The 12,401-nt window shown below is 47.6% G+C and overlaps 1 protein-coding gene across 1 annotated transcript in view; it reads right to left on the bottom strand.

Annotated features, from left to right (window-relative positions):
- The window catches only part of agap3 (ArfGAP with GTPase domain, ankyrin repeat and PH domain 3), a 104,011-nt gene that overhangs the window by 52,674 nt on the left and 38,936 nt on the right, over positions 1-12,401 (bottom strand). The window contains exons 9-11 of the mRNA XM_030114722.1: positions 12,232-12,315; positions 4,600-4,704; positions 2,993-3,179 (exon numbers count right to left, since the gene is read on the bottom strand). Coding sequence (XP_029970582.1) covers positions 2,993-3,179; positions 4,600-4,704; positions 12,232-12,315 — 376 coding nt within the window. The remainder of the gene's footprint in view (positions 1-2,992; positions 3,180-4,599; positions 4,705-12,231; positions 12,316-12,401) is intronic.

The raw sequence follows: 12,401 nt of genomic DNA, 5'->3' as shown, positions 1-12,401 counted from the left end.
AGGAGGAGGAGAAGTGGGGGGGCAGGAGGAGGAGGACTCTATTGCCCGTTAAGTGGAGGCGATGGATTAGCAGGGAGCGGCCTGGCTGCCTGTGGATGGAGCTGCTCTCCTCTCGGGGCGTCAGTGAGCTGATGAGCCGTGACAAGCCGACCCCCCCCCACCCCCCCACCCTTACCCCCACCAACACCACCCACCTCCAACCCCCAACAGAGCTCATCATTATGTACAAGTACAGAGATAATGAAGCATTCATGCTGATGTGGACCAGTCTACACATCGTCTGTGTCTGTGGGTTCCACCGCCGCCTCCTCCATACTGCTAACACTAATGCCACGCACCTCCTCCTCCTCCATGCTGCTAATGCTAGCCACCTCCACCTTTTCCACGCTGCTAATGCTCATGCTACCCACCTCCACCACACTGCTAACGCTCATGCTACCCATCTCCACCTTCTCCACGCTGCTAACGCTAATGCTACCCACCTCCACCTCCACGCTGTTAATCCTAATGCTACCCACCTCCACCTCCACGCTGCTAACGCTAATGCTATCCACCACCAGCTCCTCCATGCTGCTATGCTAATGCTAGCACTGAAGCTTCCTGTCGTGCTGGTTCTTCACTGAGCGTCTGATTTCTTCTTCCGGCAGCAGCAGCTGTGACCTGAAACACTTCTCTCCTTGTCCTGCCTGAGGATCGGTGGAAGTGTGGCCGGTCACCTCCGGCAGATTGATTAAAGGTGACGGCGCTCATTAAAATCGTGATCTGCTGTTTCTGTCGGCAGCGTCGTGCATGTTAACAGCCGCCGTCATATTCTAAAGTGCTTCCACTCTGCACCCTGCAGAGGAATTAAAGATGGGTGTCGTCTCCCCTCGTCCTCTTCATCTTCCCCCCCGTCCTCCTCCTCCCCTTCCTCCTCCTCTGCCGGTGATTATAAAGGTCTTTAGATCTGAGGGATGAATGAATTACCAAAGGCAAAGACAAGGCCTGTGATTTGGATGCGGTGAATGAAAAATTACCCCTTTGTTCCCTCCATCAATTGCATGTCTAATGAAATCAAAATCTGGGTGGTGTAATCAGAAGAGGGTCCTCCACCTGGAGAAGACCTGATGTGATTTGTAACCTTTCTCTTCTAAGTGCAGATTAAAGGCGAATCTCCCCTCATTGTTCCCTCGCGTCCTGGGATTGTTTCTTTCCTGAAGCCTGAGGCGAGCGGAGCAGGAAGTGAGAGGAGACAGGCTGCAGCTGATTGGACCAGAGGCTCCGCCTCCCGCCCAGAGGGACCGCCTCCCAACCAGAGGGACCTAATTAGGATTAATTACTCGTAATCTGCCCCCTCCACCCGGTGGGAGGAGGAGCGCTCCCGTTCTAAAGGTGAAGGTGGACAAACCAAACTCGCCCACAGAAAGTAGGCCAGAGTCACCGAGGAAGAGTTTCCATCATCATCATGTCATCACTACACCGATGATGTCACTGACACATGATGTCTTGGATGCACCGATGACATCACTGATACGTCGATGATGTTATCGATAAACAAATGTTGACATTGTCAAAAAGATGATGTCATCAGTATGGGACAAAATAACATGTATAGTTGTACGTGTACGTGTGTGTGTGTTGGGGTGTGTATATCGTGTGTGCGAGGTGGCTGTGGCTCCGGTGGTAAAGCGGGACATCTGCCAGTTGGAGGTTGCCAGTTTGATTTCCCATCTGCCCACGTGTGGAAGTGTCCAGTATTCAGGACACTGAGCTGTTCCAGTGGACGGCTGAGCCCTGCAGAGCTGGAGGGTCAACCTGCGGCAAGAGAATGTGACCAGCAGTGTTGCTCTGAGGGCTGATCAGTGAAGAACTGACATCAATGAAATCCAGACCAAACCAGTCCACAACCAGGCTAAACCAGACCAAACCAGTCCACAACCAGACCAAACCAGTCCACAACCAGGCTAAACCAGACCAAACCAGTCCACAACCAGGCTAAACCAGACCAAACCAGTCCACAACCAGGCTAAACCAGACCAAACCAGTCCACAACCAGACCAAACCAGTCCACAACCAGGCTAAACCAGACCAAACCAGTCCACAACCAGACCAAACCAGTCCACAACCAGGCTAAACCAGACCAAACCAGTCCACAACCAGACCAAACCAGTCCACAACCAGGCTAAACCAGACCAAACCAGTCCACAACCAGACCAAACCAGTCCACAACCAGGCTAAACCAGACCAAACCAGTCCACAACCAGACCAAACCAGTCCACAACCAGGCTAAACCAGACCAAACCAGTCCACAACCAGGCTAAACCAGACCAAACCAGTCCACAACCAGACCAAACCAGTCCACAACCAGGCTAAACCAGACCAAACCAGTCCACAACCAGACCAAACCAGTCCACAACCAGGCTAAACCAGACCAAACCAGTCCACAACCAGACCAAACCCGTCCACAACCAGGCTAAACCAGACCAAACCAGTCCACAACCAGGCTAAACCAGACCAAACCAGTCCACAACCAGGCTAAACCAGATCAAACCAGTCCACAACCAGGCTAAACCAGACCAAACCAGTCCACAACCAGTTCAACGTAGTCAAGAAACCGGCCAAACCAGTCAAGAAGCAGTCCAAATCAGACCAGAACAGTCCCAACCAGTGCAGAACCAGGCCAACCCCACAAAAACCAGTTAGACCAGTTGCTGTCAGACTAACTTTAAAGCGTGACAGAGCCCTGACCTCATGGTGCAGTCAGTGTTTTGACAACGGGACAATCGGAGGGACAGACAACACCTCACGGACACTCCGCCCCTGGAACTAACACTCTGGTTTGATCTGGTTCTGGTGAGTTGAATGTCGTCTGGGTCTGGATCTTTTTTAGGATCAGGGTGACAGAGTCAGATCTACACCTGTAGGAAGCCCCGCCTCCTTCAGGAAGCCCCGCCTCCTTCAGGAAGCCTCAGACACCCCCACACCCTGTCAAGAGGAACAGCGGGATTCAAACCTGTGCTCCCAATGCCGAGCTGGAGGCTGCTGCGGTCCTTGCTCAGGCCGTTGGTCTTTGGGCTGGCGGTGGCGGCGGGGGCGGCAGGCGCCACGGGGGCAACGGCACGAGGGGGACGCTTCCCAGGAACCTTCACTGTGGTCCTCAACAGGTCAATCTCCTTCCCATGAATGTTCTGCATGTAGTCCTACAGACAGGAAGAGGAAGAGGAGGAAGAGGAGAAGGAGGAGAAGGAGGAGAAGGAGGCGTCAGGAGGAGTTATTTTTAAACGCTGAATAAAAACAGTTAAATTGATTTCGCATATTCAGTGGGGATGTTCATGAGAGCAGGAGGAGCAGCAGGAGGAGCAGCAGGAGGAATTGTGCTCCTCCTGCTGTCTATGAATGTGACTGGCCGCTCCGCTCGCTGCCGGCCTCTGATTGGCCGGATTAAAGCGTGCGGGTGTGAGTCGGGGATGAAAATGATCAGCTCAGCAGAAAGCGAGCGGGCCGGGCGCCGGACGCCCCCCCCACCCCCTCCTCCACCCCCCAACCCCCCCGGACCCCCCACCTTTATTACCGTGTCATAAAGCAGTCATTTCTCTCCCCAGCCTCCTCACTAATTACCCAGTGAGGCGCTCATTTCATTTTATTGCTGAATTAACAGCCAGATCGAAGCGTGCAAAGCTATTAAGATGTGTGATTAAGCCACATTCAATTAGTTTCTACAAACAATTTAATTGATGTAGCAGATAGAATTAACAGAAGGTGATTGTGTGGATGGCGTGGCTGACTGCGAAATTAAAGCCCCCCCCCCAACCCCCATCAACACCCCAACCCCCCTCCTCCCCCATCAACCCCTCCCTGCCTGCTCCGCTGCTCACAATGAGCTGAAGCTAATGTAACTGTCTGCCTCCTTTCACCTCCCTGTGGAAGCACGCACACACACACGCACAAACACACACACACACACACACACACACACACACACACACACACACACACACACACACACACACACACACACACACACACACACACTCTGACCTGGTATCATTACATACATCACTGTAGCCGTGTGGCTACACTAATCAGAGCCTGTAAATTAAAGAGCTAACACAGTGTCAGAGCAGCAGGCCTCTTCATGGTACCCTGAACCCTGTTACCCTGTTACCCTCTTACTCACTCACGCCCAAACAGCGCTACTCCCGTTACACCGTTACTCAGTTACACTGTTACTCCCTGACACCATTACTCAGTTCCATCGTCTCGTTCACACGATCACAGGCTGACATCGAGCCGTCATCCTGCTCTCATCGACACTTCGTCAATCCCAGGTGATGAATGAAAGTCTGCCTGAACCCTCCGTGTGTTTCAGTCCAGCAGCAGGAACCCAGCGGAGGGATCCACACGCTCCGTCCTGCAGGTCGGCAGAGGCCTTGAATCGGCTGCTGCGGCCAACTGCTAGCTGCACTCCAGCGGCTCCCCAGGACCGGACCGGACCAGACCGGACCGGACCGGACCGGACCAGACCGGACCGGACCACATTAGATTACAAGTGCCGTGGAGGTGTCATGATAGGGGCAGGAGGAGGAGGAGGAGGAGGAGGAGGAGGAGGAAGAGACGTACGTGTAAGGAGGGGTGGTAGGTCAGCACGCCGTTGTCGCACAGAGTGACATATTTCTTCTTCCACTCCTTGTTGAGAGACTTTCCACTGCGCTTCAGCAAGATTCCCTGAAAAGAGACCAAATCAGATGATGAGTGAGGGATCAGGTTGCTGACTGCAACAGATCACTGACCAAATCAGATTAGTGACTGTATCACGAAATACTGACTGTAACATGTCATTGATTGCACTGCAGATTACAGACTATCAGATTACTGATTTCATTACAGATTACCGACCGCATCAGGTTACTAGCTACATATCAGATTAAAAACTACATCAGATGACTGCCTGCATCTCGGATTACTGACTAAATAGGATTACTGACTGCATCACAGATTACAGACTGCATCACATTACAGGCTGCATTAGATTACTGACTGAATCAGATTACTGGCTGCATTAGATTATTGACAGCATAAGATTATTGACCACATTCACAAATTAGACTGCATGACAGACTATGCATACAGACCAAGTGCATTAATTTATGGAACGCATCGGATTACTGCAGGCATCAGAGTACTGACTGAATAAAAGTTACTGACTCAATGAGATTACTGACCGCGACGGTTTACTAACTGAATGCCAAATTACTAACTGCTCCAGAAAATTCACTGTACCCCAGATTACTGACTGAAACAGATTGAGTGTATCACATACTACTGACTGAATCAGATTACTGAGCGCACTGTAGATTACTGACTGTATGCCTGATTATTACTTAATTACCTTTTTAATTTGGTAATTTTTTAAATTTATGTTGATTCTGTAAATCCTCGTCATATTTATTGTTATTGCTATTGTGTTATCTGTTTGTCTCTTAATTCCTTCTATACTTGCTCCTATAGACGACTGTACTTGGCAATAAACCTGTTTCTGATTCTGATTATATCACAGATTACTGACGACACTATATATTACTGACAGCATCAGATTACTGACTAAACCACATTACTGACAGCATCAGATTACTGACTAAACCACATTACTGACTGTATCAGATTACTGACTGTATCACAGATTATTGACCTCACACTGACCTTTACTGACATCGCAAACCACTGACTGCATCAGATGAATGAGATTACGGACTGCATCAGATTACACCCTCACAGCTGCACATCAGATCATAAAACACAGTCCTCCGCACGACAATTCATTTTCATTTGAAAACTGAGTTTCATGTAAGCACTGCGTCGAGTTGGTCTACAGGGAACTTTATTTTGAAAGAAAATCCAAAAGACGATAAAGGGAACGGTTTCTTTGTGTTCATTTGATTCCCGTTCGGACTCTCTGGTGACAAAATGTTTCACATGGCGTGTGGTTACATGGCGCTTTTATTCGAGAACAGTTTATTCTGAATGAAATAAATCCTCTCATGGCGTAGTGACGTCTACCAGACGTAAACAAGGCGTTTTGGTGGTGATCTTTCTCTCTCTCGTTCTGGATTAACGTTGATGTTACAGTTTTGTTCCCGTTAAATACATCGTTTACGTACGACGGACGAGCAGAACGGCTGAAATAAAGTCACGTCTAAATTACATATAATCCCGCTCCAGATTGAGGATAAACCAGCTGCTGTATTTGGTTATAGAATTAATTCCAAATAAAGATTGTAGACGTTTATATAATCATTTTAATGCAGAATTAACTTTTTTTGGGGGGATTATAAAGTCCCATGTAAGCACACTGATAATGGACTTAAAAATGATGTAAAACTAATGTAATTCAAAACGTGATTAATCATGATTAACTGTGGGAATTCTGGGACTAATTCCAAATTCAAAATAAAGATCTTTTCACAGCCCTAAATAATCTAACCCTCACCAGGAAAAAATGATACATTTTTAAAAGGCAGATATGTGAACAAATAAAAATAGAACGAAATGTTTCAAATTATGTCAGTTTAAAAGGACAACAACAACTCTGTGTGTGTGTGTGTGTGTGTGTGTGTGTGTGTGTGTGTGTGTGTGTGTGTTCTCGTATTTCTATCCTTGTTGGGGCCAAATGTCCCCATAAGGATAGCAAAACATGAAACGACGTGCCTTGTGGGGACCTTTTTCCGGTCCTAAGTAGGAGAAACAGTGTTTTCTTGACCATGTTGTTGTTACTGAAAAAAGTAAAAGTGCAAAAACATTTCTTTAGGGTTCGGCTTTGTTGTGGTGTGGGTTAGGGTTAGGGTTAGGGTTAGGGTTAGGGGCTAGACATGAATGGGAGTCAATGGAAGGTCCCCACAAGGATAGAAATACGAGACTGTGTGTGTGTGTGTGTGTGTGTGTGTGTGTGTGCGCGCGTGTGTTGGAAAAAACATTCTCGCTGAATCGATGAGCTGCAGACTCAATTCGACTTGTCAATAAGTGTTTTTTTTTCTAATCGGTAACACACACCTCTGAGATCACCGCACACACTCCTGGATGGACACACACACGGCGTGGCCCCGCGGACAGATCCATGCCTTCGCCTATCGATCAGATTGATCGGATCTAATGTTCTCATTGAATCTGAAACACTTCCTTCAGTTTTTAGAGTGATTGAGACTTTAGGGTTCTCACTACAGTAGTGACGTTGTCAGTGTGCGATCACGACGTCTTCGGTTCACGATGGTTCTTACATCATCTGATCACTGTGATTATTTTATTGATTCTTATATTGATTATTATTCTTCACACTGCTTTGCTTCTGTTTTATTCACGTTCAGTGGAGCCGCAGCGCTTCAGTCCCCCAAAACAAAACATCTTCTCTCTTCTCGTCTCGTTCCTTCTCTCTCCCCCAGATTTCCATTTCTTCGGTTCATATTTCAGAGTTCAGCTGCATCATTAATTTCTCAGAAATTAATCGAAGCAACACGATCCGGTGTTCAATGAACTGAGTTTTAAGATTCAGATCGGGGAGGAGAAAAGAGCTCGCCGGGTTTAGAGTGTGTCCCTGTGCCTGTGTGTGTGTGTGTGTGTGTGTGTGTGTGTGTGTGTGTGTGTGTGTGTGTGTGTGTGTGTGTGTGTGTAGGGTCGTCATTGTTCTCATTGCTCCTTAAAACGGCGGTGGGGGGGGGGGGGGGGGGGGGGGGTATTTAAAGGGGCAATTAAGCTCACAATGATACTTTGATCTCTTTGATTGCGCATTTGACCGGCCTGAAGAACAGAAGAACCCGTGTGTGTGTGTGTGTGTGTGTGTGTGTGTGTGTGTGTGTGTCTCAAAGTTTAATTTCTAAAATAGATCAATGTGATATTTACAGTGAGGTTTAGTGACGTTGCACTTCCTTTATCAATAGTTCAGCTTTAATATTCATTCTAGTTTTCTTTTAAAAAACTGTAAAAATGAAAATGGAAAGTGAAAAGCTTTAACTTCAGTTCCAACATCTGATTTTTTTTTATTCATTGCTTTATTTTCTACTCCTCAATTCATTTACTGGAGAGGATTTTACACCTCATCAATAAAAACGAATGAAAGTGCAGTCCGCATGACATTCTGTCTGAAGGTTCTCTGATCCACAACTTTTAATCTGAGTCATTTAAAAAAAATGTAATCAAGTCAAAACTTTTTAAGAAAAACTATTAAATAAATAAATAAATAAATAAATAAATAAAATCTTTGTAATAAAAGAAATAAAATGAAATCATAATCATATTATTAAAGGAAATAAACATCATTAAATCGTAACAAAAATGAATACATTTAATTATATCATTCTAATAAAACGAACTAAAACTGTCTCAATTTATTCCGCAGAGAACCAATTACTGGTCAGTTTGAGGGAACACGCACACACACACTACTTCAGAACATCACGATGAAATTATATTGCGGGGGGGGGGGGGGGGGGGGGGAATCAGCTGCAGGTAGAGGGGATAATACAGGAAGCTGACCTGCTTTTAAAGGCTCTCCAATAATCAGGAGTGATTGTCTGTGTGTGTGTGTGTGTGTGTGTGTCTGTGTGTGTGTGTGCTTATTTTATTTCAGTGATTCCCTGATCCTGTAAAATGAGATAAATCATTTCACTATTTTTAGGTTTCAACAATTATGGTGCAAAAAACTGTGAAAATGAAGAAAAAAGAATAAAGAATTAATTTTAAATTTTATCATTTAAAATTTGATCAATGAAGTTTATTTGATTTAGAAACTGATAAAAAGGTCCTGCGTGTGTGCGTGTAAGTGTGCATGCATGAGTGTGTTTTCCTGTTCTTTAGATTTGCTCATCATGATCTGTAGCACTTTGGCTCCATCTAGTGGTTCAATTCACACATGACAGCATGAGGCATTGCAGATGATGGCGGGGGTGGGGGGGTTCCCAGGGGGTTCAGGGGAAAGTTGAGCGGTTATGGGGGTTTGGGGGGTTCGGGGCATTTGGGGAGCTTCAAGGGGATTTCAGAGATGTTATGGGGGAATTTAGCTTTTTTTTTTTTTTTTTTGGGGGGGGGGGGGGGTTAAGGGGTGTGGTGGGGAATTTAGAGGTTTTTGGGGACTTCACGGGGTGTGGCGGGGCATTGGGGAGTGGGGGGGGCCTTCAGGGGGAGTTGTGAGTCATTTGGGGGCTTCCGGGGACTTGAGGGGGTTTTGTGGGGCATTTTGGAGATTCTAGGGATTTCAGGTGACGTGGTGAGGCAATTGAGGGGGTTCAAGGGACTTGAGGGATGCATTTGGGGAGTTAAAGGAATACTCCGAAGATTTTGGACCCACTCCCTATCCTTATCATTTAAAAGTGAGATAAGCTCATTAATACCTTTTTTGTGTCCGTTCCTCCAGTGGCTGGCTCCCAGCTGTTAGCATCGTAGTTAGCTTAGCTCAACTGCGGGAGGTGAAGAGGAGACAGAGCCGGACTGATGAAAGTGAGAAACCAGCGCACAGCGGCTGAGTCTATGGCTTCTACTGTTGTACTCCGGTATATCCTTCCGCGGAGCACTATGCTTGTGCAGATCTGTGTGTCTCAAAACGCTATTTTGAGGGATTGAAAAGAAAACGCGTCATTTAAAATGTTTTATAACCATTCGGATTTACTTCACGTGCTAATACGCCATCCCCTGGACCACTGGAAGGAGTATTTTGTCCACTTTCTTCAGTCCGGCTCTGTCTCCTCTTCACCTCCCGTAGTTGAGCTAAGCTAACTACTATGCTGACAGCTGGGATCCAGCCACTGGATGCCTAGACACAAAAAAGGTATTTATGAGCTTATCTCACTTTGTAAATGATAGGGATAGGTCGTGGGTCCAAAATCTTCGGAGTATTCCTTTAGGGGCACTTCAGGTGGGTTGGCGGGGCATTTTGGGGGTTTTGGGGACTTCAGGGGGTTTGGCAGCATGTTTGGGGGGGGGTCTACAGTACTTCAGGGGGTATGGTGGGGCTTTTGGGGGGTTTAGAGAGTACTTCACGGGGTGTGGCAAGTCTTTTGGGGGCTTTAGAGAACTTCAGGGGGTGTAACAGGTCTTTTGGGAGGGGTTTAGAGGACTTCAGGGGGTGTGGCAGGTCCTTTGGGGGGGGTTTAGAGAACTTCGGGGGTGTGGCGGGCCTTTTGGGGGGCTTAGAGGAGTTCAGGGGGCTTAGCGGGGCATTTTGGGGGATTCGCAGCATGTTTGGGGGGACGGTTAGAGTACTTTGGGGGGCATGGTGGGAATTTTGGGGGGTTTAGATTACTTCAGGGGGTGTGACGGGTCTTCTGGGGGGGTTTAGAGGACTTCAGGGGGAGTGGTGGGACGTTTGGTGGCATTTCCAGATGTATGACTGTAGTGAAGTGACAAACCTAAATTAGAAAAGTATTGTTCTAGATTCCAGGTGAAGTTTTTCTTCAAGATATAAATTAATGGTTAATATTCACTCATCATAAACATAAAAACTGTGTTGTGTTCCTTCCTGAGCGGATCTCCTTCCACCTCGGGTCTTCCACCAGAGGCCTGGCAGCTTGACGGTTCTGAGCAGGATCTTAGCTGTTCCTAACACTGTGCTCTTCTGGACAGAAATCTCAGATGTTGTTCCTGGTATTTCCTGGACGCCTGAATCCAGCTTGGGGGTTCCTGCCCCTCGTGGCCCCGTCACTACTGGCACCACTGTTGCCTTCACACCCCACAACTTCTCCAGCTGCTCTTTCAGCCCTTGGTATTTCTCCAGCTGTTCCTGTTTCTTCTTTCTGATGTTCTGTCACTGGGGATTGCTGCATCCATCTCTACTGCTCCCTTCTCATGTTTATCCACCACCATGTCAGGCTGATTGGCCATCACCAGTTTGTCTCTGAATCCTGAAGTCCCACAGGATCTTGGCTTGGTTGTTCTTCACCACTTTCGGGGGTGTGCTCCATCTACTCCGAGGTCTCCAGTCCGTACAGATGTTTCGGTATACTATGCCTCAATCTGGTTATGGAGTTGATTGTGATTCTAACCAGTCCTCGGACTCGCTTCGTGTACAGCCTCTGGACACTGGACTTCAGGTGGAACCCTCCATGCATTGTGAGGAGCTTCCTTGTCTTGATATCGGTAGCTTGCGTCTCTTCCAGTGGCCAGGATATCACACCAGCAGGGTATCTGATTACTGGTAGGGCATGCATGTTAATGGCCTGGATTTGATTCTTTCCATTCAGCTGACAGTTCAGGACCTGTCTCGCCCTCTGGAGGTATTTGGCTGTGGCTGACCTCTGGGCTGCTTGATCGTGGTTGCCATTTGCCTGTGGTATCCCCAGGTATTTGTAGCTGTCTTCCACATCTCTTATGTTGCCTTCAGGGATTTCAACCCCTTCAGTAGAGATCATCTTCCCTCTCCTCGATACCATCCACTCACACTTATCTAGTCCGAAAAAAATCCCAATCCTGGTGAAGTGAATCAGAGAGTCGATGTCCCGCTCACTCTTAGCATACAGCTTGATGTCATCCATGTAGAGGAGGTGACTGACGATTGTTCCACTGTGAAACCAGTACTCGTATTCACTCTTGGTGATGATCTGGCTGAGGGGGTTCAGGCCTATGCAGAACAGCAGGGGGGGGGCAGAGCGTCTCCTCGGTATATGCCACCTCTGCCACTGGCTTCCAGTTAGCTTCCAGAGTTGTCTCCCATAGGCTCATTGAGTTTCCCAGGAAGGTTATCAGTTCCCTGTTGATGTTGTACAGTTTCAGGCATTCCAGTATCCATGTGTGCGGCACTGAGTCATAGACTTTCTTGGAATCAATCCAGGCAGTGCACAGGCTGGTGTTTCTGGTCCTACAGTCTTGTGCAATCGCCCTGTCAACCAGTAACTGGTGCTTGGCCCCTCTGCTGTTATTGCCAGTTCCTTCCTGGGCTCTGCTCATGTATTGCTCCATGGGCCTGCGCATCTTAGAAGCTATAATGCCAGATAGGAGCTTCCAAGTAGTGCTGAGGCAGGTTATAGGCCGGTAGTTGGACAAGGCCCTTTGCAGTGAACAATGAGTGATACTCAGAACGTCACCTGGGTTAACAAGGGTCACATCAGGTGTTGTGGAACCTAGGGCACACTGATGACAAGTTGGCTACTGCAACATATATATACATATATACATAAAACCCCCGCCCCTCAGTAGGTGAGTCCCTCCACCCGTCCTCACATCACACTTACCTGTGGAACTATGGAAGTGTAGTGCGGAGGTGTGTTTGCTCACCTGTTTGATAGGAATGGCCCTTCCACTGCCTATGCTGTCTGTTTTACTCTCAACGCTCTTTGCCTGCTCACTGGCTTTCCGCGACTGCAAGAAAACAAGAGAGCCAATCAGAGGCGGCCGGGACGGGGGTGGGGGTGGGGGGTGTTGATGCATGTGTGAGGGATGGGGGG

This window comes from Salarias fasciatus, chromosome 18, assembly GCF_902148845.1.
Source record: "Salarias fasciatus chromosome 18, fSalaFa1.1, whole genome shotgun sequence".
In the NCBI taxonomy this organism is placed as follows: domain Eukaryota; kingdom Metazoa; phylum Chordata; class Actinopteri; order Blenniiformes; family Blenniidae; genus Salarias; species Salarias fasciatus.
The sequence above is the reverse complement of the archived record's forward strand: the minus strand, read 5'-3'. Positions and strand labels throughout refer to the sequence as shown.